The sequence below is a fragment of the Clarias gariepinus genome, chromosome 7 (assembly GCF_024256425.1).
Source record: "Clarias gariepinus isolate MV-2021 ecotype Netherlands chromosome 7, CGAR_prim_01v2, whole genome shotgun sequence".
Lineage (NCBI taxonomy): Eukaryota > Metazoa > Chordata > Actinopteri > Siluriformes > Clariidae > Clarias > Clarias gariepinus.
In genome coordinates, this window is record NC_071106.1 from 19,367,731 (window position 1) to 19,395,728 (window position 27,998).

General features: G+C 37.6%; 1 protein-coding gene across 6 annotated transcripts; it reads left to right on the forward strand.

Moving 5' to 3' along the window:
* The first annotated feature begins 581 nt into the window (after positions 1-581).
* Positions 582-27,998, forward strand: iqch (IQ motif containing H). 6 transcript variants are annotated; one of them, XR_008360880.1, is made up of 22 exons: positions 582-632; positions 779-892; positions 2,310-2,407; positions 2,496-2,571; positions 2,684-2,803; positions 5,458-5,563; positions 7,224-7,390; positions 10,096-10,632; positions 11,673-11,739; positions 12,381-12,464; positions 12,571-12,743; positions 14,858-15,130; positions 15,468-15,656; positions 19,116-19,236; positions 19,326-19,612; positions 23,491-23,661; positions 24,914-25,039; positions 25,261-25,322; positions 25,431-25,525; positions 25,631-25,696; positions 25,780-25,888; positions 27,777-27,864. XR_008360880.1 is itself a non-coding variant. In XM_053499800.1 (20 exons), the coding sequence occupies exons 1-20, from the start codon at positions 582-584 to the stop codon at positions 27,858-27,860; spliced, it is 3,015 nt and encodes a 1,004-aa protein (XP_053355775.1). In that variant the 3' UTR covers positions 27,861-27,998. The 6 variants fall into 6 exon arrangements, 3 of the variants coding, with proteins under 3 accessions (XP_053355775.1, XP_053355776.1, XP_053355777.1); XM_053499800.1 differs by lacking the exons at positions 25,431-25,525; positions 25,631-25,696 and having other exon boundaries at positions 27,777-27,998; XM_053499801.1 differs by lacking the exons at positions 25,431-25,525; positions 27,777-27,864 and having other exon boundaries at positions 25,780-25,865.

The window sequence follows — 27,998 nt, forward strand, 5'->3', positions numbered from 1 at the left end:
AAAAAAAATATATAAATAGTGTCTGCGTATTTTTTTTTTTTTTTTTTGCAAAACTGATGATTTTATTTACGTCTGTATTTTACCCCTGTCATGTTGATGTTTTATTTATTTATTTATTCGCGTAGCTGTGCATTTTTAACTATTTCTTAATAATCTCTTCGTTATTTATCTTTGATTATTATACAACGTTATTATAATGATATTATAATAATTCTCTGTCTTTTAGACACTTAGTATGAATTGCTGGACATAAACATGCCACCGGTCACTAATTTTAAAAAGACAAACTGGAAAGCAGTGTGCACATTTTGCAAGGTTACGAAGAACAACAAATCATTGTAACAAGCAAAGAAATAAATAGCAAAAAAAAAAAAAAGAACGTTCTGTTCCGCTAATCCGTCTAATCCGCTAAAAGTAAACAATAGTAACCGTAGAAGCCACGACCACGTGACCTTGTTGCTCTGGACACCGACGACAAATGAAGTGCGCATCAAAATGTTAGTTAGCTAGCAAAGTTAGCTAATCAATTAATAAACGTTTACAGATTGTTAGAATTGGTAAAGTAGTTTTGTTTATGAAGAATGGCTGTTGTTATCCAAAAAGGAGACGAGCTTGGACGTGTTTTGGTGCAGGTAACACTGAAGTTCAAACAGTTCAGCCTGCGTCTTGTAGCGGTGTAACGTCAGGGACTGACTCGTGGAAGACTGTTGGATGTGTGTTTCTGACTGTATTTTTATATTGATTATGATGTGTCTATCGATGCTGGTCGTTCTTTCAGGTGCAGAATGATTTAAGTCAGCTGAGGAAGCGGCTGGGGCGCGCAGAGCAGTGCGGGACTGTGGATGTTCGAGCTCTGGATGAGGCGATACGCAGGACAGAGGACAGCGTCAAGGTCACTCACACCCATAACGTACTGTTAGCCATAAGTGGGGAAATCACAATCTACATTATTGATGATATTTAATCCAGTCTTTAGTTGTCAGTGCCTTAACCCTCTGAGCTACCCCTGGCCTATTATAAGTAAAACAAGTCAATCTAATGACAGCTGCAATTAAATGAAAATGAGGCTTATTTGCTATTTTTAATGTGTAATATGAGTGAATATTCGGAAATTAAAAAGCTCCATGCCAAGTCAAATTAGGAACTTTGATCATACAGAATATTATTCATTTTGTATAACGCTTATCTTGTGTACATTGTCTGGAGCCTGGTGCATATCTCTTAAAGGGAGACTTTGTTACACCATGGACAGCGTACCAATCCATCGCAGGACACACACACTATGGGCTATTTGTGAATTATAGTTAGCCTATTGGAGGAAACCGGAGTATCCGGAGGCAAGGATCGAACCATCCACCCCTTTTGTGCAAGGCCACAGTGCTAACCACTACACCACCATGCCAGCTATAGAATATCAACACAGTTAAAAACTACCTGAGAGTAAAAACTTTCTTTTCTCTATATAATCTCCTTATCCTAGCGTTTCACTATTTCTTGGATACCATCAAGGTGGAAAGTTTTCTCAGTACACCATGATCATACAACCATCTGAAACAATGGCCTCCCAGGAACTTCTTTAATAGCCCAGACATCTAAAATGACTGGAAGTCAGTCAGGATGTATGTGATGTATGGGGATACAGAAATGTAAAATAAAAAAATTTGCACTATTCAAATTTTTACTGCCTTTACTGTCTTATCACTGTACTGTGCCTAAAGTCTTTGTTAAATGTCAATTGGTTTTACCCTTTCATTCATGAGAAATTTTATTACTAGTCCTGATTTGGCCTGCCTCTTAAAAAATAAGGATGATATTTAGATAATATTTGTAAAATAAATGTGTACTAAAGACAACCGCAGTTTTGTTCTTTATAGTTACAGGTGTCCCTGACTGCAGAAGGTTTTTAAATATATAGTTTTGTGTAAATTAAAAAGTATCTGCTCTAATATGGAGAGATCTAAATTGTTCTTCTTTCTTTATTTTGACTACGTGTTTCTAAAGAATTTTTTTCTTGACCAGCTGACTGAGCCATGGCATTTGAAAGGCAACTCCAGAGGATCTTTTTTTTGATAAATGGAATGAAAACATGACCTTAAATTGTATTTTCTCTTCTATCATGTTTTAGTTAAAGTAAAAGAACATTAATACAGTAGAGTATTAATAGAATACATTCATTCATCTTTAAGCATGGTGCCTTATTTCTGTATTTTCTCTTCATTCATAAATAAATTGTTAAAGCGCCAATAGAGTTAAAATAAGTTTCGAAAACCTGTGCCTTTGTGTGTTACTTATTCCTGTGATATTTACAGACCCATGCAGAGGAATATCTAAAAACAGTAAATAAACAAGTACTGACTCTTCCTGTTATTGAACATGTTGAGAAGAAAAATGTGAAGATTGCCAAATGGTATAAAAATATATATTTTTTATTTCTGTAACATTACAAAGACTTTTAAAACAAGGAAAAAAGTAAATAATGCATTTCTAATCCATAGGCAACCATTCACTGAGTCTATTCCATATCTTCCATCTCAGAATTATCATGGTGCTATATCATCTTCTGGAGAGAAGGTTGGCATTCTTTATATTATTTGCTGAACCAAACCATCTTTCTACTACTATACTGAAGCACACTTTTGATGTTTATATAGAAGTGACGTATATATTTATGTCATTGCACCAGCACAAGATAGCTTTCACAATGCGTGTTTTATGCAACCCTGACCACCCAAAACACAGAGACCTGATGCATCAGAACTATGGCATTCAACATCCTGATCTGTACAAGAAACCTGGGCCTACTGTGAGTTCTGTTTCAAGTATCTTTTTGTACACTTGGAATGAACCTTAGGCTCTAAAAAAAAGTCATGTTCTGCACTTCATGGTATAAGTATTATGGTATTGCTTGTCCTCACTAGCAGTATATCTATCCAGGTTAACTAATCCAAGTTATAAAGACATTCTTATATTATTTAAAGATTTTTTATATCTTTGTATTAATATATATATATATATATATATATATATATATATATATATATATATATTATGATTATTAATATATCATTTAAAAAATAAAAATGTGCTTTAATGTTTATTAGAACTGATGTAGTTGTAAAATGCAGTGGCTGATTTTAGATTTTTCAAATAGTGATGTTTTGGTAAAAAGCCACTAGGCTCAGTGCAGTTAGCTGCTACAGTTAAAGTAAGTTACATATGTTGCAGTGAGATGCTGCCTTAGCACCAGGGACTGAGATTTTGGTTTTGAGCTCAGGTTACTTTATGGTACTGTTGCTTGCTTTTTGGCAAGGCTATGGTGTAAATTACTTCTAAGAGTGAGAGAGCATGAAGATATGTGCATATGAGATGTCCTGTGATGGATTTAGCTCGCCATTACTGACCTAGGGTTTTCATGGATAGTTCCAGGCCTTCTGTGACCCTGAGCAACAAGAAGTAATGACTGTAATCGATTTGTAAAATTAATTAACATCAGTATTCTACAGAAAAATAATTTGAAGCCAATGAATTAATGAAAAAGTTAGGTTGGTTTAAATAGATCATCTTATTTAATTTTTTTCCTTGTACACAACATATATGACATGAAAGTAAGTGATGGATAAGTCAGCATTAACAGATGTACTCTAGTCAGTATGCTTTCAAATATTTGTAAGTTCAAAGTCACTTGCTTTTGAAAGTCACTGCAAACACATTTGTTGGTCAACAAATTGATGCTCTTAAAGGTTAAAGTATGTTGTAGTGCTCAGTCTGGTTCATCTCTTTGTTTCTGGCATCCCGTGCCCATGATGTGGAGAGAGATTCAGGGGAGGGGCGGGGAGCAGAGGCTGTCAGGTTACTACAGTGGGCGATGGGAGACTTGTCCAGCAACCTCGGACAGACACAGATTGCTGCACATCAGTATTCTCATGAGAAGGTGTTGGTGCCTGATTGCAGTTGTATGGACTGCTGCTTTACAGCTGTCTCAGGACAGTTGCCGCTACCTGTTCTTGCATGCCAATAAGACAGGCGCATCTTACCCACCCGGCAGGTGCTGGCGGCATGCCAAATGCCTTCAACACATAAACACCTCGATGCCAGCTCACTTCAGCATCTCTAAAGCCGCTGTTCCCGCTGTGGTCATTTCGGTGTCCCGCTCATAACACTTCCACAGCTGGCAGGCACTGCTGGTGTGTCACTTGGCTCAGTGACTCAGTGAGAACGCACAGCTATAGAATCTGCAGGAGCATGATGGTGGGACTCCATACATGTTTATTTTTAACCTTCTTTCAGTTCCTACTTTGTGTTACTTTGTATTATCTTACAAGTTGGGACTTTAAAATGATATTTCCTGTGCCGATATTGTAGATGCTACTTACATAATGGAAGCTGGGTTTCATTTTTTATTATTAGGCATCCATTATTTCACTGTGGCTTTTAAAAGGCTGTAAAATTGCTGTAGATAACATGCTTTTATCTGGTTCGGTCTTTAATGATATTGCATCCTGAGAAAATATATCTTTGCACATAATGAGCAGTTTGCCAGATTGATTGGCAATCATTAAAATGACCCTACTGGTAAGATTATCAGCATGAGAGTAAACATTGCCTTCTCGATAAGCCAAACAGATTCCTGATTGCTTATTTCCTTGATAAATAACCGTGGAGCACTTCTTGCCTTTTGATTCATGAGCTGTTTTATAGCTATGAGGAACTAGTAGCATTTTGGGCATTGCTCTGATGGCATTTAATTCTCGTAGATCTCAAACAGCTGTTCACTCAAGAGAAACCAGGAGAGAAATAAACATTTTGAACCATGCTCAAAGTCTCCTAAAAACATTGCCAGCTTGTGATTGATTGCTGGAGGGAAGAGAAGCTTATTGGCTAGTTTACAATGTCATTAACTGCCTGTAAGCTAGCTCCAACTTTCTTTTAATGAATGCAGAAAATCTGTTGGTTGTAATCACACAACATTGCGTTCCTTTATGCACATACATTTGTGAACTTGAACAGCCGGTGAAATAGTAAGAGGGACATGGAAGAAAAGGAAGAAACCATATTTCTTGACATCTACAAGCTGCCACCAGCCTGATTAATGGATGGCAGCCTTTTAGAACAAAGTTTTGTTTGGAGGGAGAAATCTATTCAGTGACCCGAAGCTAATAGTGTTCTCCTTGAACAAGCTATTGAGTGTTTTTTTTCCCCCTTTTCCATTCTCCGAGTAGCATTGTTTTTGGTTGTAGAGCCTGAAGGCAGATATTTTTGCCTCAGGAAGGCAAAAGAATTCAGCTAATGCTACTTGACTTAATACTTAATACATTCAAATACATTTAAATACCATAGTATCCTGTAATTTTAAAGAAATTTTCTGTGTTAATAAGTTGGAAAGTATTTGATGCACCACAAAGAAGAAGTGGAGTGTGTTTTTCCCTGAAAGTGCATAACTTCTCTCTCTCTTTCCAGTTAGGAACTCAGAAAACCCTGAGCTCTACTGCTGTTCTTCCTATAGACCAGAACAGAAATGCATCTCCTCTGTGTAACAAGGACAAGAATCTGCAAATACTTCAAGGTCTTCCCACCACACATCCATCCATGAATCAGTCAGGGGTTGAGATATATTAATTAGCAAATAGATAGTCTCTTCACAAAGTTGATGTGATGAAAGCAGGAACTACGGGCAAGCGTGAGATCTGAACGATTTTGACGGCAGCCAAAATGTCATCTAGAAAACACTAGGTCTTGTGGGATATTCCCACTATACAATGGTTGGTAATCACTAAAGGTGGTCAAACCCACAACAGAGTCATGGACAACCAAGTGAAGAATGGCCTGTCTGGTCCAATCCAAAAGAAAAGCTACTGTAGTGCAAATTGCTGAAGAAGTTAATGCTGGCTTTAATAGTAAAATGTAAGAACACCCATGCTAACCCCTGTTTCCTACCTAAAGTGCCTACAGTGGTCATGTGAGCATTAGAACTGGACTCAAAAAAAAAAAAAGATGGTCTGGTCTAATGAATTGCATTTTCTTTTATATCATATGGGTAGCTGGGTGTGTGCTTTGCTTACCTGGGGTAGAGATGGCACCAGGATGCACTATGGGAAGAAGGCTTTATATATTAATACCTATTATATTACTGCCCAGGGAACCAGAACCTTTGGCATGAAAATATGGAACTTTGCTTTTTTTGGCTGACAGTTCCATACAAAATGTTCCAGTTATGTGATATTTGGTATTAGTTCAAGATTGGCACAAGCAGGACCTTGAAGTTATGCTAGCAGCACTATTCATTACTGACTGATTATGCATGCTACATCACACTCCTGCAAGAAGACACATTTTGAAATGTTCTGGACGAAGATTGTGAAAACGCAGCTATGGAATAAAAATGTAGCCATGGATGAGGACACTGTGTTGATGTCTTTGTTCAAGAAAAGGAATAGGCAGTTGCTTATATAAAATTGGGGCCAGTTCTTATTTTTAAGCTGTGCAAAAAATGTATGTTTGTATGATTCCCTATATGACTATATAACAGTTGCTTAGAGAAAAGTCTACCACCCTCAACAGCTGATCTCAGTTTAGTGAAAACTAAAAATATTAATATCCACCAAAGAGAGGACAGCAACCCTAATAAAATGGCTTAGACATAATCACTGTTTCTGTTAATGCTATCCTTGAGTCCTTATAGCTTTTATATATATATTTTTGTCATGAAAATTTCATGAAATAAAATAACACATGCCCATAAATGTGTAGTATTATACAGACATTATATTTTAAGATATGTAGCAACCCTGCTGCTTATATTTATGCACCTAGAACAGATTGTGGTATGAAATCAAAGATTACAAGAACATACAAAAAGATAGGATGAGTAAGAAAGTTAGGGACATTTGCAAAGAAATTTGTTCTTGAATTCAAATTTCAAATTCAAATTTTATTTGTCACATACACAGTCATAAACAGTACGATATGCAGTGAAATGCTTAGACAACTGCTCGTGACCTAAAAATAAAAGAATAGGAATAGGAATAGGAAATAAATATGAAAATTTAAATAAAGGGTAAATTTAACTAAAAAAAATGAAAATAAAATATACAAATAAAAGTTACTAATAAAATAACTGTACAACAAAAATACACAATATAGAAAATATAGAAGTCTCCTTCCTAAATTATACAAACGGTTTTATTGTATAATTACTATTATTAAATATTGTAATCTGTGGACAGGAAAAGAGCAGAGGGAGAGAAGACAAAATAAGGACGTCACCATAGCTTTCAAAACCATTGCTGAATGCCCGCCTGTTTGGGCCACACTGACTCCGCCTCCCACTGCTGCCTCTGATAGCAGACGCCTTCCCCATGGACCAGGACGACTCACGCCACTAAACTCTCAGGTAAAACAATCAAAATCATTATAGTAACACACTCACTCACTCTGTAGCTTTACAAGGGACATCATTGTAGATGTTACACATTCAGTTTCATGCTTTATAAATGTATAAAAATGCTGGCATAATAGCTAATAGCTGTTTCCATATGTCAGTGGCCTAAAACATGCTTTATTCAGTAAAATGTCTGTGGCTTAATCACATTGTGTCACTGTTATCGACATCTTATAATCACCAACGTTCACTGTGTCAGGACCAGCCTCAGGGTTTTCATATGGTAAATTATGTAAAGGCTAACTTCCGCATAGATTTTCACAAATCACTGACTTTCTAGCTTTAGCTTTGCTTAATGCTAATACTTTTTTCTTTATTTACATTTTACATTTTAGTATACTGTATAGTTCCGTGCAAAACTTTAAGTAGACATATAAATGCAAACGCAATGCAGTTCTTTTTTTCTGCTTTTTTTTTTACATAAAAGATTAAACGAACAGTAAAATAAAGCTCTCTAAGACATAACCATAACATCAGGTAAGAGTCATCATGACATACTGTAAGTCAGCCAACATTTTTTTTAAGTCGAAAATGACAAAATAAATCTTTGCCTATTTTGGGTCTATTATTATTATTTTTATTATTATTATTTTTTTTTACTTGTTTAAAATGTGTCCTCTGTGACATTTTTTACATACTACGTGCTAAAACACCAGCGGTGCTCCAGGCAGCCCAGTCTTATATGAGGCTGTAAACTAAATATTATTTCAATATAGCGTTTCATAAATAAATAGTCTATGTGCAAGATGTTTATAATGATATTCAGTATTCAATTCATTTAATGTTACAGTTCAGTTACATTTTGTTTATATATTACTTTTAGCTGTGGACATTGTCACAAAGCAGTTTTACAGAAATATAAATTACAGATGTCAAACTACAATAAAAATTGTGTACATTTATAAGTTTAGGGATCAATAACTAATGAGCAAGCCAGAGGTGACAATGTCAAGGAAAAGATCTCTATATTGACATGAGTGAGAAACCTTAAGAGGAACCAGACACAAAAGGGAACTCTTCCTGATTTATGTGGTGTTCTGTACTGTAGCAATTATAAATTCATATAAATTCTGTGGTGTGGTCAAAAAGTGCAATTGTATAATAAGGAAATTAATTTTAGGTAACATGAACTCCACATTGTTGAGGCTAACTGTTCACTGATGTATATGGGTACAGAAACTGTTTGTGGCAAATTAAGTTCTCAATGTATCATAGCAAATGGCAGTCATACGCGATCATAGCAAAACTGTTTGTTTTAATTGACAAACAGTTTTGTCATGTTCATGGTTTTAAGGTAGGCCTGTCATCAGCTATAGAAGGTACCAGTAAATAACTCGCAGCGTTTGCTTAATTTTTTGCTCATATCTTTCAGTTCTAGTCAAAGCCTCTGACTGCTGCTTTCTGGATTAATTGGGTTTTGTTTTTGCATGTGCTGCTGGAACATCCAGACAGTAAGACATTACAGTTATCCAACCTAGATATAACAAAAGCATGATTTTTGTCATGTAATGACATTATTTTCTTTCTATCTGACATTATATTTATTCTTACCATAGCAATATATCTAAAAATAAAAGGATATCCTAGTAATATTATTTACATCAGTGTCAAATGATAGACTGGGGACAATAAAAACAGCATTTTTTTCACACTCTTTTTACTGGTGCACCTTATTATGTAGTTAAAAAGCTTAGTGCAAGTACTTCTGTCTTGACAGAAATTAAAGATAATCAGCATCCATTGTCTAATGTCATTTACATATTTGAATTCATATACGAATTAGGTAATTATGTAAAAACAACAGCAACAGTCAGTTGTTATTTTAAGACACAGAGGTAATTTTTTCTGAAATAGTTCTCCCAAGAACATTATTGTCAAGTGCATTTGCAAAACCCATCAAGCACCATTATGAAACTGGCTTTCATGAAGACCTTCCCAGGAAAGCAAGACCAAAACTTCATTTAGAGTTACTTACCTCAAAAATCACCAATTAATAGCACATCGGATTAGAGCCGTTATAAAGGCTTAACAGACCATGAGTAGCAGATACATCTCAAAATTAACTGTTCATAGAAGATTCCTGCATATTTTGGACGCCTTTACCATTGATTTACATTGTAAAAAGAAACTTTTGAGCGGTAGTGTAGTTGTGTGTCATCAGCGTATCAATAAAATAAATAGCATGGTTATGAATTGTATTTGTTAGAAACAATATATAGAGAAAAAAAGCAGTGGACCTAAAACAGTGTCTTGCAGAACACCTGACTTTACCTTGGTGTGCATGGAGAAGTCTCCAGTTACAAACTGATAATAATCAGTCAAATAAGACCTGAGACAGTAGAGTTCCATTCCCATAACTCTCACAACAATTATTTTCTAATACGTCAAGGAGATTAGTATATTCATTGGTGTTAAAAGCTGCACTGTGGTCAATTAACACTTGACCATGGAGGAGAGCAAGGAGGCACAACCCTGAAAAGAGGCCAGTAATAGTTTATCTACCACTTAAACCAGAGCTGTCTGTGCTATACAGCTGGACATATGTTGCCATTACAAAACATAACAACATGAAATATCCTATGGCAAGTTATACATGCTAAGGTCAATGCACTTTGCCATGATATTATTAAAAATTGTATTGATGCTTGTTTCCTCAGTGTGTTCCAGCATTACCATCAGCTCCTAGTAGTCAACACTTCTTCAGTATAGTGGAGGGGCAAATTGATCCAAGTGCTGCTGACTTCTGTGCTTTTAAGGAGCACTACTGTCTAAGTTGGAGTACTTTGCTAGAGATGGTGAGGCAGCTTGAGCAGCTGCTGTGCCAGTTTGCTGTGCCTCATGCACTTGTGTGTGGCGATCGACTTGTGGCCTTGGCACAGAGTGGTGACCCACGAAGGGGCAGACAGGAGTGCCTCCTGTCCGCTCTGGAGAACAGAGAGGAAGTGCTAAAGCTGATGAAGCAGCCTGGCCAGTGCTACAAGGGTAAAGGTGGCCGTTGGGCAGCTGCTGTGTGCATCCAGGCCTGCTGGAGGTGCTATCGTACTCGCACTGCTTACTTGCATCAACAGAGACGTAAGTGGGCGGCCAGAACCATTGCAATTTCCTGGCTATTGCATGCTCAACTGAGCCGCGTGAGAAAGAGTCTGCAGGCCACCCGCCTCCGTCACCTGGAGAATTACCACAACAGAGCAAAGGTGAGATTCACCAATGCACTTTAAAGCCATTGACAAAAACTAAATCAAGACAGAACATAAGTGGGAACTAATTTTATAGACATTTTTTTTTATAGACTAAAAGTGAAGACTTACATTGTATGGTCTTAGGAGATTAGAAAGTATAAACACTGAAAATGCTTAGATGAACAAGAAGGCAACATTTGTTTGAGATTATTTGTAATAAATGCATTCAACCTTTGTTTTGTAAATTTCTGCATGCAAATTTCTGCCCTAGCTTGTTTTCTTCGAAACACCTTAAGACCCACTAGTAACTTTAAATCCATGCTCACCTTCTTCTGCTGTGCCAGTGTTTAAACAAGACCGATATAAATTGAATTGCTGTGTAGAGGCACTCATGCTAGAAGCAATGGAATTTCAGGTGCCTCTCACACCCACATGGCAAGCGTCAGCGTATCCAGTTGTTACGGCAGATGTTTTCTTGTGCCATCATCCCAATAACATCTTTATTAATTAGGATGCACACGTTCATTTGTTCATACCGTCACTCTACCATCTTGTCTGTAAGAACAAACAAGAGCGTGTGCGTGTTTCCATCCTTTAAGCAGTCAAACTGTGTTAATTAAGCCTTAATCTACCCCTGGCAGAAAGCATCATGTAACCTGCTAATTGAATTAATAGAGGGAAGATGTTTTGAAGCAAGCACTTAGCAGATTTAATGAATGGGATTTATGCTTGGTTTGGCAATCCAAAGCCCACAGAGAAAGATGAGTGTAATTTGCTGTCTGCTTGTTGTTTGTGATGGGCCAGCAGTGTCTGTGTGTGTCTGTGTGTGTCTGTGTGTGTCTGTGTGTGTGTGCGTGTGTGTGCGTGTGTGTGTGTGCGTGTGTGTGTGTGCGTGCATGCGTGTGTGCGTGCATGTGTGTGGGCGTGCGTGTGTGTGAATTGGTGTGTGTGTGTGTGTGTGTGTGTGTTTGTATGTGTGTGTGTGTATGTGTGTGTGTGTGTATGTGTGTGTGTGTGTGTGGTTGATCTTCTGTTATGTGTTTTGCATTGTACAGCATTTGGCCACAAACTGGGACCAATTTATCACCTCCAAGAGGACCATTATTCACGTGCCCTCATTAGGTATTCATTTTAATTCAGACGTGTTTATACCAATTCTTATATACGTCCTTTTCCTCTAGATTCTCTGTTTTCCTAAAATAATTCCCCATGTGTGAATGTACGTATGGTGTCCTGTAATGAGTCCCATCCATGGTGTATTTCAACCCTCTGCCCACTGTTCCTGGGATGGACGCTGGATCCACTGTCACCCTGATCAGGATAAAGCACATTACTTAATATGAATGTTATTATATATATTATTCTGTAATTATATATAATCATTATTGCATATTTCAAATTTGTTTTTTGTTTTTTTCTGTTGCACCCAGTAGTCTTACGTTAGCAGTTCAATCTATTTATGCTGTGACCTGCAATCAGTGAGCAGATACAAATAATAAAGGAAAGAATGCGAATAGTAATTAGCAGCAGATGGAGTGGTGTATTTACACTGGGGGTGGCTGAGGAGAGTGCTGTGTGAGCTGGGATAATTAAGAAGTTGAACCCTATTGTTTTTATTGCCACACTCTGATAGTTCATCTGCATTTAATCATTTCATTACCTTTATATGCTTTAAGTAGAGCAGTCTGTTTCAAAATCTGTGCATTTCATGATAGACAGATTGATGTATTTACTGTGTGTGCGTTCGTGCATGTGTGTGTTAGGATACTCTCAGCACCTGCGCCACAGCCTAAAAAGCTTTGACATACTGCAGAACACTCAGATGGGTCGGCTGTGTGACATTAGAGGTAGATGCTACAGAGTTGTCTACGTGTTAATAAATGTTTAATAAAAATCATTAAAAAAATGTTGAGAAATTGGGCTGTTTGAACTCACCAACGTTCTTCCTGGCAGATAAGAATGTGGAGGTGATCTATGTGTGTCCGGTGCAACTGGGAGAAGACTTAATCCACTACTACACTCATCTGCTGGGCCTAGACGCAGCTATTGAGACAGGGAAGCCAACCCCTTCTAGCTGTGCCAAAAGTTTTACCATCCTTACACCTGAGGCACATCAGCACTTTCCAGTATGGTTCACCGCACGCAAGACTATCCCAGACACTAACCACCTCTTGAGGACATTTTATCACATTTTAAAAATAAATTGGTTTACTTGGACCAAATTAGGGATGCAGGGCAAGAATCTTGTCTGGTGATTCTGTTTTTAACCTGTAGGGGGTGTATATGAGGCATCACATGCTTAGAATACCACTTAGACCACTGCTTTGCTCGTCAATTATGCACGCTTGGTGATGAAAAGTTTGTTTTCCTCATATTTATCTGAGCAGAACGTTTTACACGCATCCATCCTTTTATTATCATTTTATAGGTGCTTACAAAATGTGTATAAATAAATAAGGACATTAGATTAAAAAGTAAATTATTAATGAACTGCAGCTATGGCTTTTACTCAGGTTAAAGGTTACCTCTTGTTGTTTTAATTGCTACTGCAAATCACTGTAATCGCGTGCAATAGCCTGTTCTATAATGTACAGCGCAATCCAATATCTAATACCAATGGGCTCAGGACATGATTAAACAAAGGGCTGCTAAGCAGGCCAGGTCCTGTTTACATTCGATCCACCCCTGCATGTTTACTGCATATCAATACAGTGTAAGTGACCCTTCCCACTTTTACACAGAAGCCACCACTATAACCTTACTTACTGCCTGCCATTAACTTGCAGCTAAACACAGGCACCAGGTTGTCTTTCTCACTTTTCCCTATTGATTGCCCAGCTTGGCGGCATGTGTAAACTCTGCCAAACCTGTCAGTGGGATGAATCGTTGTCCACCAGTGCCAGTAACAGAGGGGAGAACTTCGTATGAATCAAATAAATACAGATGTGGAGTAATTAGTGTGAGTCCCAAGGAGACCATCGCTTAGCGTGCAGAAAAGATGTGCTGGAGGAAGGGCGCAAGCCAGAGCCTCCCCTTTGCTGTATTTTGCCAATTGAACCTGCTGGAGTACAGGAGAGGTCACGACCCCTCCGGCTGCTCCTAATGGGCCTGGTGCATGCATATACCTAATAAATTATAGCTGCAGACAAAAGGGAGACCTAGAAGCAGGGACAGGGAGGACATTTATTTTTGTGCAAAGAGCTATGTCAGAGAGATTTGTTTTGTACAGACGGAATAAGATAAAACCTATGCAGTATTAATGGACTTGTTCTTTTATGCAAGGATAAATGTCTTCTCAATTTGTATATTTATAACTAGTGTAATTACTGATCATTGATGATTAGAGTTTATAGAAATATTTAAATGGTTAAAGCTAAAAAACAATCTGATCAACTTATGTCATTAGTGATATTATTATTTCAGGTTGAAACCCATGTACATCACTGCCTAATTTATTAACTGCATTAGAATTCACTTTTACATAGCTGTATTTTCAGCAGTAAAAATAATAAGTAATCCCAGCTTATCCAAACTATCTATTGGTGCAAGTGTTTGTTTATATTAAGCAATAGCTTATTAGTAGGGTATTTTAAAGTTTTAAATCCACCACATAACTGTTCATAACATCGCTTTTACACACTGTAAAAGCACTGCAACTGTAAGTACTGCAAAAGTTTTGTTAAATCCCGTCCAGCAGTCAATTTAAGATGCGCATGCGCAGTACGTAGTCAAAACTTGCTGTTTATAACGTACTGGTAGATTTAAGACACACCCACAGTTTGATGCTTCCCTTCTACTCAACATTTTGATTTCATTTATGGCAAAGTTAATAAAATTATAAATAATAAAAAAATATTTATTAAAAAAATATTACATAAAAAAATATTTTGTATTAAATAAAAAGTAATAAAATTCTGTCTAGCCAATTTTGCGTACATACATTCATACATACAGTACATACATACAGAACATTTTCTGAGACTGGTTTCGTGTCCTCCAATGAATGAAACATAAAGAAAACATTGAAAGAGAGTTCCGACCAATGTACCGACAGAACTTTTCTTTTATTTATATAAAGATTGACCACAGTAAACATGATGATGTAAATGGTCAGTGTTTTTTTTATTTATCATTACTATATTGTTTTTTGTGTATCATGTAATTTAATATGTCCTGTAATTTTACATCAGTTTTTTGAAATTCATTAACACCTGTCTAAATACTGTGTCTTTTATTACAGAGCCACTGCATGTGTGTGTCCACACTGCTGAAGTACAGCCCACACACATTGCGCCTTATTAAGGGCCAGATCCAGGGAAAACAGGCCTATTTAGTCGGTGGTTTCCCCCACATGGATGATCTGGCTGTGGCTGATGAGTTAGGAGTGCCATTCCTAGGCCCGGAGCCTGCTGTAGCACAGCTCTATGGCACAAAGTCTGGAATCAGGAGGATCTTCAGCAGCAGTGGGGTTAGCATGCCTCCTGGACACGCTGACATATACACACTGCAGCAGGTCTGTCTGACAAGTGCACATCTGTACAACTGTTCACGTACAGTTGCTTAATACATTTATTGTAAAATTTATCGTAAAAAAATTTTGGCTTGATGTTTGCCATAATCAGCAACTTATGAATAAGCATGTTTTTAGGCCTAAGATTTAAGATGTTTAGGATTTTGTTTCTTAGTGCAACTTTATTCTCCAGTGATTTTTTTTAACATAAAGAAATTAATTCTTACACTTTTCTTTATCACAGAATGCACATAAAAAGGATGGGCTAACATTCTGTATTATATTCTAAACATTTTCTATTTTATGAATCTACTTTGCACATCATGCTTTCCTTTCTCAGCTGCATGAGCGTTTTGCCCAGCTGCTGACAGATCATTTGGAGGTGCAGCGCTGGCTGTTTAAGATGGATGACGATTTGGATGGCCGGGGCACAGCCTACTGTGATGTCTGTCATGTGAGCTTCCGGCCTTGGGCTTTGCAGGAGTATAATCGCCATGGACCGCAAATCTGGAGCATGGCTTGGGCTCAGGTAGGGGCCTGACACACTCCCATACTTTAGACTGATAGACTGGACTTTTTGTAAGCCATAGACTTGCTTTAAAGCTACAACTACTGCAGTGCTTCAGCCTAAACGGCTCCTCACTGACTCATGGAACACTTTGCCTGGTATTAGTTTTCCCTGTTGTTGATGTAGATCATGTTCTCATCTCACTTCTCCATTGGTGCTGATCCAGATTAAACTTTAAAACACCATTTTAATGTCTATGGACAGAGTCTAATGAGAGCTTGTCCATGACGACTGAACAAATAGTTGTTGGTTGTTAGCATATTGGATTGTATTTTAATTCTCATCAATAGAAACACATTTGCTAAGCAGCTAAACATTGATTTGATATATCTCTAATGCTGTGTGTAGCTCCCTTGGCTTTCGCTCTTTATCCCTCATAGGCTTATAATGGGTCTTTTGATTTTCTGTCATGCATTAATTACTATTCTTTGCCATTAAACTGTAAGCATTGTGTAAACTAATTACAAGGTTATCATCATATAGGCATGCAAAACCTGGCCCAGGCTTTTTTTTTATTATAGGCTTTTTCTCTTTAAATGGAGGAGACTTAGTGCCCTGCCGCTCAGCAATTAGCTCAGTCCTTAATTCACGCGAGGGCCGAGTGAGGGGATGTAATTGTGGCAGCATTGGCGCTGTTAATTACAGGGGTAAGCGGTTGAGGCCCAGCCAAGCTTCATTATGGCAAAAGCAAGTGAACGAGGTTTAAATGAAAAGGCAGGGGGGTGGGGGTGGATAGGGGAAGCTCTTCACCAGCTGGGGTCCCTGAGAGAGGCGAGGGAGTTGGGGCCTGATGAGCTGGCCCTACACCCTTAGGGCTCTGCGGCCATATGGAAGCAAGTGTTGGCCTTTATTCCACCACTCCAGCCTTTTAATCAATGGCAAGCGCTGCTAGTAGCACTGCTATCTCAATGTTAGTGCGGCATGTCATTCATTTTCTATAGATCTGTATTCAAACGCTGCTGTTAATTCACTAGTTCTATTCCAAGTGCCTTTCATGCCAGGAACATGAATTTTGCCAAATGGGAACATTTATGTATACAGTGGGGCTATTTGCATCCTTTTTTTTTTAACAGACTGCTTTCACTTCTGCATTTAGTCTTTATGACTGCAAACCAATAAAATTTAAGCACCAATGCTGAAATATTATACTTCAGCATGATCAGTCTAAGTTTTTAATTGCAGGGGTGTTCTGAGGAATATTGGGTAAATATTGCCTTCTGTTCGATGAGTGATAGATTAGTATACATACAGTCTTCTGCTCATGCATATGCCTACACACAAATGTACTGAACCCAGAGAACACAGACCATTTCTATGATCTTTCGGCACTGCAATGACTAAATCTAAATGACACCACACTTATTTGCTATTAGCTGCATGCATTAGTCAAATGTAGGCATTTTTAGTAATTTGGACCAAGTAATATTCTGTCAGTCTTGCCCGTGATGAACCATGTGGAAATCTCCCGCTATTCTCCAGACTGTGTGAATATTGTTTAATTATTGATTGTGCTATAATGCAAAGGCAGTAACAACTACCAGAACTCATGTGGTCCTTTAGAAAAAAACATTCAGCTATCTCCACCCTAGGGCAAGTTGGAGAACACACCTGGAGGGCTTATGATGAAAGATTTGATCATTTTGGGATAAAGGCTATATGGGAGGCCCATGTCCCGAGGCACAACATCTCAGCCTCTCAGCTTTCACCCCATCCAGAAAAGAGGAGCTAAAGACGTATGGCTCCCAGTCCATTCAGTGGCTGGGTGAGCCCATACATAATAAACGTTACACATTACACACTTTCACATACTGATAGCACATTGGTTATTACACTCGGCGCGAAATTATGCTTAATAGTATCAACAGATGGGCAGTTTGCTAATAGTTTATTTTGGAAAAGGTTAAAAACACTTAAGTTGAAATTGAATTAGTAGATAAGGCTTTTTTCCACATTTTGATTTGTGTTAAATGTTACACAAATGGAAAATTACAGAGCTGTATTTTTAGCTAGATAAATAAAATATTTGTTTCAGTCAAGATTGATAGTTTTGACATTTCAGAGTAGTTTGATATATAGTGAAGCTTTATGCTGATATTTTAAAGTAGCAAATCTTAAATTATTTGATTTTAAAAAGTTCCCAAAAAATCAACATCTTTCTGCAGTTTACACAAAAGAAAACATGGCATGAATATGAAACAAGTCAAAATCCTCTTTGTCATCAATACTGCTGCTAAAAGTTATATACACACTAAAAGAAATCCTCTGAAAATGTTGTTCTCTATAATGGAAAGCTCAAGCAGCAATCAGTGTATATCATTTTCTTTTTGTATTGTCAGATTGCTCATCTTTATGTGGAAGCCAAGCAAGACTTGAATCTTCTCTCACACACAGCCTGCAGTTTAAGTCCGAATAAAGAATGGCAGGAAATTCTTTCTTCCTTCTACCCTGTTGTTCATGCGAAAGTGCAACAGCAAATTCTCTGAATGCGTGTGCTCTTCTAGGGAGAACAGGGGGCCGCTTCCTCGCACGCTTTTTGACGCACCATTGTGTGCTTTATGACTTGTGACAGGGTGAAATCACTGTGCAGTGATTGACCCTGGTTCTTACAGTACTTGAATATGATGATGGCTGTTTCATGACTGGAATATCAAACTCCTCATCTCTCATCTCTGGAACGCTGCTCAGTGGAGTTAGATGTCACACATTTGCTTTATAAACTATGTGCATAAAACAGAAATGTAAAAGAATTTATGACAGAAGATGTTTGCATTACGCTCAACATCTCACGATATTATTTCAAAACTCCTGCTGCTGCTTCATTTATCAGGCAGGATTTAATAAATAAGGTTATGCCTTTAAAATGAGTGGAATTGGTTCCCAGTGGGAACTTCTTCCTTCTCTCCTTTTTTTGTTACAAATGAACTAAAATATATAAGAAGTAATGTAGCTGCCTTGGTAAATCTAAGTTTCAAAAGCTTTATGAAACAATAATGCTGAAATTATGCAGAAAGTCCCACTGTGCAATTAACAACACAATCAAGTTCCACAGACGAAATGGCATTTTCCAGTTAGTGAAACAAGAGTGATATTGATCAGTGACTGTCCGTGATTGATCCACAGATTGATCGGCTTGCTTAGGCATTTATCAGCTTGCTTGTGGCCTAAGTTCTTTGTGGCAGGTGCAATCAGAGAGCAGTCAGTTAAAGCCATTATGCAACTGTGGTACTCTTACTCGCTGTCAATCACCACTTCACCCCATTATTTATTAGCAGTTACACTACAACCTCTAGTGTTTGATTTACACTAGGCTCTTCATCCAAGTGAATTATTGTCAGCTAAGTAGTAAATACTGGTCACTTGTAGAATGTTATTTCTCTGAATGGATGCTACTCTTTCACACTTACCTGTTTGCTTATACAGGAACAAGTGCTAAAAAAGTTTTTGGAGGCAGTACCTGCTCTGTTTACTACCCATGCTAAGCCTTTTGACACAGCCCGCTATCCAACCTGGAGCTGCTTCCTGGAACACTTTCTCAGAAAAGGTGAAAACTTGTTTACATATACTTGTACCAAAGTTAAATACTATCAGCCCTTCAACATGTCTGTTGTGACGGCTACTGTCATCTCGTAGGTGGTGTGATTGAGGCTTACCCTCCTTCAGATAGCGTAACCTCTATGACTGTAGATCTTCTGGTGGAGCCGGGTGGAGGAATACGCATGCTCACATGTGGAGATCAGCTGCATGGGCCTGGTCTGCTGCAGATTTTAGGCTGCTCTGTACCACAGAGTTCGGTGTGCCCTGATGACCTCTACTCCATCTGCATGCAGCTAGGCAAAGCCTGCCAGGAGCGACACATCCTGGGACATTTTTCCGTAGACCTGGTCACCTTCCTGAAGCCTGGAACGCTGGAACAGCAGGTCAGAGATCCTCATTCAGATCAGACATGTTTTGTGATGGGAACATATTAAGAGAATTAAAGTTTTTAAGACTTTAAGCCCATATAAAACTAGTATAATCTATATTATGTTGTGTCCTTTTAAAGCAAAGTTGTGTTTGTTGATTTTTTTTTCTGGAAATAAGAGCAGTCAGAGACACCCAGATGAATCAATGTCAACAGTAGTTTTTACAGTCAGTGAAACAAGTCTTGAAAGCTGCCGAGATGAGGTCAAACATGTGGCGCTATTGAGTTAGTGTTAGTGGCTCTCACCTAGCTGCTATCACTGCTCAGTCTACTGTGTTAGGAAAGAGATGTTACTGGGTAGATGGATGGCTCCTGGAGGGTTCCCTCCCATCTAATAAACTGTCAAGTCTTATTGTGTCAATAAACTAATTCCCCGTTTAGAGCCTTACCCTTTGACCTTGTAATGCCTCGACCATATGCTGGTTTGTGTCTTGCTTGATCGTAGTCTCAGATCATCAGACATTGCATGCTTTGCCTATCTGTATATAAATAATAATGTCTTGTATTATTTTAATTGTCACTGAATAATTCTAATATTTATTTTATATCATTAGTCATGGGCACATTATAATATTGGTAAATAAAATAGTGCATCGTAGACAACGTGTAGACAACTGGCATCTGTGGTTTTTAATTAGTTCAAGCTAAATCATTAACTGGTGGATCAACACTAACCAGGTTCTTCACAGTGCGGGGCAAATATCAGGTATAGTTCCAAATATAAAATATTTTAAATGATTTAAAATACACTGATATCTGATCTGCTGGCAGGCTTTAAATTTGCAATAGTCTAGTCTCATTATTCCTCACAGCAGTCAGGCTAACTTTCATGGCCACTAGAGGGCGAAGTATTTCCCTCTCATTTAATTGTCTGCTTTCAAAAAGAGCCTCTAAAGCCTTTCGCTATTTCCTAAATGTTTGCAAGGCCTGTTGAGAGATGGAAAGGCTGGTGGTTTAGAACACCAAGGCAGTGGTGTGTGGATTGCCCTTGTGGAGCACATGGGGCAGGGGGGAGTTCCTTGATCTGATCTCCCCCAGTGTTAAAGGCATTAGAGCTTGTAAAAAAAAAAAGACATTTACTCAGTGCTGATGGATCCAAACGCCCCCTGGAGAACACCTCTGCAGTCCATAGCAACCTGCGATGTGGGCTGCCATAATACACACATCCTTTAGAGGGTTTTATTACAGTGGTCTTGTTGTGCTGTACAAATATTTGAAATTTCAACAGTGCACTACACTATAGTGCAATTCTATGTAGAGCATTGCTAAAATCCACAGACACTATGTCCTGATAAATGTTGGACATTTCAATGATAATTCTGTGCTACACTATGAGGTATATTTTAAATTATTGCGCAGCTAACGTCGACCTTTTCCGATTGTAATATATATTGAACTGAAAACCAACTGTAATTTTCTGTAAAATGAGGCTATATATATATATATATATATATATATATATATATATATATATATATATTGGGTTTTATGATGGAGTAGTCCAGTAAAATTAAATTATCACGATAAAAATGCAGGAAGGGAATTTGATTTTCTCAATGTTGATGAGAATGCAAAAGGAGTTCAGGCAGAGAATTATGGGCATTAAAGTCCCATTTTTCTCAACATTGAAGCAGAGGGAGAGCCCGGTAGGAGCAAACCTGTCTCTATTTGAACATCAATTTACATTCAAACCTGTTGCTAAAAGCTGGTGTATTTTTTAAAGGGATTCAAAGGGGTGGGGGGCACATCTGTTTGCCCTTGTAGGTCTGCCTCACATTGTGTGTAAGGGGAGGCTCAGCTGCAGGATTGCAGTTTTTAATGAAAGCAAAGAGGCTATAGAAAACAGGTACAATCTGGGCATATATATCAGACGCTTTTGTGGAAGCTGACAATGAGGCCAGCCCGGGTGATTCTTACAGACTGGCTAAATAGCTCTCTGGAGCCTAGCCCATCACACAAACCCCCGGTATTAACTGTGGTCAGGAGACATGCCTGGATCGATTCAGAACAAAACCTAGGTTCTTCTTTGAGCATGCTTGCTCACTCTGTCTGCACAGTCTCATGTTCACTGCTAGACTCACAGCCGGACATGGATCTTAATCTTTATTATTTTAAAAGACTATGTTAATGCTATGTAATCAATTTAAATAATTAAAAATCAGATATTGATCGAATTCGAACATCATTGACATATGATATATTAATATGGTTCATCATAACATGTCCCCCGCCCCTCTGAAATATAAGTATCAAATGTCTTCTATCATGCTTTTGTGACAGGCACATTTAAAAAAGTTATACCATAGTATTGTACTATTTATTTCACTCTGAATGCAGTCAGTCTCCCCTACAGATCCATATGCACAGAGTGGCTTTAGTTTGGAGTTAAGCTTATAGAATGAGAGAACTGATGCAGTAAGATGTGGCCCAGCTCTAGTGAGCCCCGATTAAAAGCATTGGGGGCAGAGTTCAGGAGCTGGGCTGCCATTTGCATTCCCTGGCAGGAGCGTTTAGCTTGACAAATAGAGAAGACGGCAGAGGCTGCCAACTGCCACTTAGTTATTAACAACTCTTTCACTGGTGATTTATTTCCCACTGTTTGAAAAGGGGCATAGCTATTAGTTTATTATCAGGGAAAATTAGCCCTGTTTAAGAATAAGGCCACAATGGGGCTTGACCCCTTAATATCCTTATAATGACGCCATTCACCATACAGATGTGGAGAGATTAGCCCATCAGGCGGTAGACACACTGTTATACAGACTCATGCCATACTTGCTCTTGTTCAGTCACTCTGTCTCTCAATTGCACATGCACACAGTGGGGTATTTTAATGTCCTGCAGCTCCCGCATAAAATAACCCTTCCACAACATTAATATAGGCCAGTGGTTCTCAAAGTGGAATCCATGAAGCACAACCAGGGCATCTGTGATTTTTATGAATTTGTTGGAAATCACAAGTGATCATTATCAAACTAATTACATTTAATATTGAGCCTTTATAGTTATAAGCCTATTAGACTGTCATTTGAGTTAAACGGGTTTAATCAAAACCTTAATACCTAAAAAAAAAAAAAAAAAACTATTAATAATGGCAAATTGGCTCTTATGTGTTCTGTCATTTTAAAGGAATAAACTGCCCCATGGCTCCAACAAACAGGAAGAATATAGGGAGAATATTATTATTGTACACATTCAAAAAAAAATCTGTATTTAGTGGGTTCAGGGAATTTATTTTACAACTAAAAGGGCTCCTGATTGCACCAGGTACAGGCCATTAATACACTATTACGTGTATATTACATACAGTATATATGACATGTCCGCTTAGTTTACAATCTCTTGAATATAGTTATATTTATCTCCACTTTCTTAAAAAATCTAAGAAAAACAAACCTAATATAAGAATTCTGATCGAATTTTAATCAAATTATAACTATAAGTTATAATAATAACAATAATAAAATTATTAAAATAATAATAATACATTTTAATTATTATCAAATTTAAGCAAAAAATAATATTGTTTTATTGCCAGAGAATTTTACTCGTTTTGTAGTAATTTATATTTTGCAAGAAGCAAAATGCTCTGCCAGTAGAACAAGACATTTTCACTTACAATTTGGTAACATTTTACTAGAAATTATCTTAATAATCTTATATTTGGTTTGTAGTAAATGTAAAAAAATTTTTTGATAGGTTTGGCTAGATTCAAGAATATTTCACTCGCTAAGATGACAGTGTAAGTGCAAAAAAAAAATTACTATGGCACTAGATGATTATAATATTATTGTGTATATGTATATGTGTGCTTCTGTGTTTGTGTGTTTCTAGGTGTGGGCTGTTGATCTAGATCTAGGCTACAGTAACCAGCTGGCTATGACCCAGATCATGCTCCATATGACAGGAGGAACACTGAACTGCCACAAAGGTCGTCTGGAGATTCCTTCTCCAGTCCAGAACAACAAGCCCACTACACACCTGAGATCTACAACAGCTGATGCTGTACTATACTTTCTTTTCCATTTAGCTCAGTTAGGAATAATCTACAACATTTCAGAATTGTATCAAATGGTCAGGTAAATAATGTTGTTATGGCAACTCATCAAGTGGCCTTGGTGCAATGTAGCTAAACCTTGTTGTACTGGGAGTTCATACATTAGCTGTTTGGCTTGTTAAATGTGGTTGTATAGCACAGGAATGTAATTATCCGGCATCTAAAGCCAGTGAGTGGACTAGAGAGCAATAACAGTCCCCTCAACAGGATATTATCTCTATATATCACTGCATCTATAAAGAGTGATCAGCTGAAGGTTTGTTGTTTTATTTTTGTTAAATACAACTAAACGCTGTAATTATGCTTTGGACCTGATTGGTGTTTAGATGTTAAATTCATTATCATTTTGATAGATGTGCCTAAATAATCAACCCATTAATAATTCATACAGCATTCATTATGCATGTGTATGCATGCTTGAGCACCTCATCAACCTGATGCCGGCCCCCTAAACAATAGACTTTCTTTATTAGCAGCAAGCCCAAGTTTACGCTTGTTAATCTGAGACTTGTATTATTTTATCAAACATTCATTTAGTTTGTGTATGCATGTTTGTGGCTTGGTGTATTTCCTGGCCTGCTCTTGGTTAATGGCTCTAGCTTTGGCCATCACTTGGGGCCTGAATATTACAAACACAATTAAATCCCGGCTGGAAAGTCTCTTTATTGTTGGACGAGGACAGTGCCTTTGACAGCTCAAAGCACAGCTCTATTGAAAAGAATTACATAGCCTCTCTAGAGTGTGTCGAGGCCATTGCTCATGCCTTACCTCTGTCAAAGAGAATATGCTTCACGCCTGTTCAGAGTCCTCAGAGTACTGCCACTCTCCACTAATCAGCTCCTGTAGCATACTTTTAGAAACATCATTTAGCTTCTCTTGCTGTGAGCATGGTTGTCTTTCTGGGGACATCTTTCTGTCCTCTGTTTTGCTTTAAACTCACAATCCAACGATTTCCCTAGCCACCTTCCTGACAGATAAACACTTTGCCAAGTGTGGGGTTATGATACTGTACTTTGTTTACCATATATTGTGTATATTTCAATTCCAGGCATCATGTCAGTGTGTATTTCAAGTGGCACCATGGCTCGATTAATACCTCATAATGCAAACGCCTCCACAAAATTATTTATTTATATGATGAGATTAGTGCTAGTACTGAATTAGTGATGTAGTGCTATCTTTTGGGTTGTGTCTTCGCAGCCAAGGCAAGCAACAAGTCATTTTGCAGTGATGAGCAGCCGACTGTTTCATACCAACCTCTCTATGGTTCACTACAGCGTATTCTTTCAGATGTGCAAGGCACATGGCATCGGATTTAACATCAAGGTAAAACCTTTGTGCTTTTTCTTTTATACATTAGTGGTAGTTATTTGTTTGCCAGTTTGCCGCTTTGCCGTTGTCATTTTGCCTCGCATAGACGCTATATCCATTAATATTATGCATATTAAAATTTGCACATTATTATGCACATTAAAATTTCATTTGCACTGTATAACTGAAAATGATAATGTTAAGTTATGCTCACTCAGTGCCAACCAAAATTTCAGAAAAGACAAGGCTCTGTGTTTGCCCTCCATGACAGAGCCGAAAGGAGCAGCCTTGGCATGATGTAAGTTACCACAGATGCTCTAAGCCCTTAATCATCCATTAATCATTGTTCTGTATGGAGTCCATGGACGTATCTTTCTTTTCTTTCTGTTTTTCCTTCTGTGCTTAGTCTCACCTATCACTCACAGTATTTACAACTATCAGCGTTCTCCAAGGACTTAATTTACCACCTACACATTTCACAACAAATACCTCAAATAAAAAGTATAGCCTCACAATATACTGCTTAGAACAATTAAACACATTCATCACTCCTGTTATCTGGCTAACCACTCAAGCCCTGCTTCCTTTCCTTGTCTCTCCCTAAAGAACAACAGCCCTCTTTAAGCCTGAGAGCTCTCATTAAGCTCCCAGCAGCCCCGGCAGTCAAACAAGGTGATTTTGTTTCTAGTTTTCCGTCTGATGGCAGTAGATGGGGATCATTAGTAAGCTCGTTTGTCTCTGCATCTCGTTAACAGAACAATCTCACCAGATCTCCAGGGAGCACTGCTGACCTTTGCTCGCAACCTCACTGTCATTCATCAAGAAATATCAGCTCCGAATATGCAAGGAGAGACCAATTTTAAGGTGCGGTGTTAATGAACTAATGATTGTGTGCTTTTTCCCCTAAATTGAACCTCTCTTCTAAACATGAAACCTGTTAATGGAATCCTTTACACAGTTTAATCATCAATTAAACGCTGTCCTGTCATGAGCCCAATGAAATATCTTTGGCTGTTAGGAGAGTAAGAAAACAAAAGTTTTGATTGGTACACCCAAGCACCAATTACATTCACATATTTGAATTCAATTTTATCCCTCTGGAAATGCTTTGCTTTTCAATTAGCTATTTAGAGTGATAAGCACACTGTGAGATAATAACTAGACTCTCTCATAGCCTTGGGAACAATGAGTGGAGAACTTGAAGCTTTTCCATTTACAATATTGTTTCTTAGAGCTCAAGTGCAGGCATGAGTTTGAGTTTTGTGCATGTCTGTTAATGGTTTGTTAACCATTCAATTGAACATTAGGCTTTTCTGTACATCATTATTTTATTTTGAAGAATGATAACATGAAATGTTATTAACTGGACCATATTCTGAAAAATCTAATTATCTACTTTTTATTTTACAACAAAAATAATGCCCCACTTAAAAAAAAAAAAAAAAACCTGGCCAAAAAAAAAAAAAAGTCACACACTTATATTTGGTTGGACTGCCTTTTGTTTTGATTAGAGCACGTATTTACATGGCATTCTTTTCATAAGCTTATGTAATGTCACAACATTTATTTTAGTCATCACATTCATTTCTCAATACAAAAGATCTTGTATTGATGATGGGAGAGTCAGACCACTGCGTAAAGCCTTCTCCAGCACAACCCAAACATTCTAAATGGGGTTAAGGTCTGGTGGCCAATGCATGCATGAAAATTACATCTTATGATCCCAGAATCACTTTGTCACAATTTAAGCTCAGTGAATCCTGGCATTGTCATCTTGGAATATGCCTGTGCCATCAATGGAAAAAAATCCACTGATTGAAATACCTGGTCATTTAATATATTCATGTAGTCACTTGACATTTTTTGGGTCCATCACCTGGCTGCACCTAGACCTGACCAACTGAAGCAATCTCAGATCATAACACTGCCCCTACAGGCTTGTACGGTAAGCACTAGGCCTCTCTTCCTACCCTGATGCTCCCTAACAAATTGACCCCAACTATGTAAATAGAAATTTAATTAGCTTCCCTGATAAGTGGCTTTCTTAAGGTTACACAGCTGTTTAGTGCCAATCCCTTGAGTTCTCTTTAAGTCTAGTCAAATCAAATGCAAATACATGCATTGTGAGTGTGGAAAGGCTCTTACATTCACATTATATTAAACATGGTTTAATATTATTAAACATTCTACTTTTTTCCATTTAATTTCACCAAATGTTGAAGTGATCTCCCATCATGATGATAAAAAAAAAAAGATTTCCAACCACATTTCTTCTTCAAAGATTAGGGTTCACTACTATCCTATAAGTTTTAATGATGCTTTTTACAGTTCTCAACCCAATTTTGGAAGTTTTAATAATATCTGTAGTGTTTTTTATGCTTGTTATAGAACAATAATTTGACCCTTCTAAAACAGAGTAAAATCTTTGCCACACTCGTAGAATGTCTTCTGACATGGTAAATTAAGAAATGAGAAGCTACTCGCTGCATCGGTAAAGGTTAAATAACTTGTTGACAGCTGCACCGCATTAATTACTGTAATTATCTTTTGGAAGCCTCTTAACTATTTACTTAGTTAAATCCAGGTTATTATTTGTCCCGATGTATATAGTTATAGTACATTCCAAATCCCTTTATTATGGTAATGGTATAATAACATTGTGCAGTATTTTAAGTATTAAGACTATGAATGTATTATATACAGTATAATGTGTGTGTGTGTGTGTGTGTGTGTGTGTGTGTGTGTCTCACAGGACCTGATTAAGAATATCGAGAAGGTGCTGGATGTAATCAAACGGAACACTGACAATGAGCATAAAGACAAAGAGAAATGTTGAGATGTTTAAAGGTTTAGTTACGTTTTTTTATTTCATCAGTTAGCCTGTACATATTTACTGAACATCTACACATTATACACCTATGATTCCATATACTATATATCCTTCTTTTTCAACGAAATAAACATTTTTGACCAA

What these genes read in the sequence shown, in the direction of transcription:
- iqch (XM_053499800.1), top strand. Translation starts at nt 582, where the DNA reads ATGGCTGTTGTTATCCAAAAAGGAGACGAGCTTGGACGTGTTTTGGTG. An exon ending in AATGTGAAGATTGCCAAATG is followed by an intron (nt 2,408 to 2,495) that starts GTATAAAAATAT and finishes TCTAATCCATAG; the next exon opens with GCAACCATTCACTGAGTCTA. An exon ending in GATCTACAACAGCTGATGCT is followed by an intron (nt 23,662 to 24,913) that starts GTACTATACTTT and finishes GTGTCTTCGCAG; the next exon opens with CCAAGGCAAGCAACAAGTCA.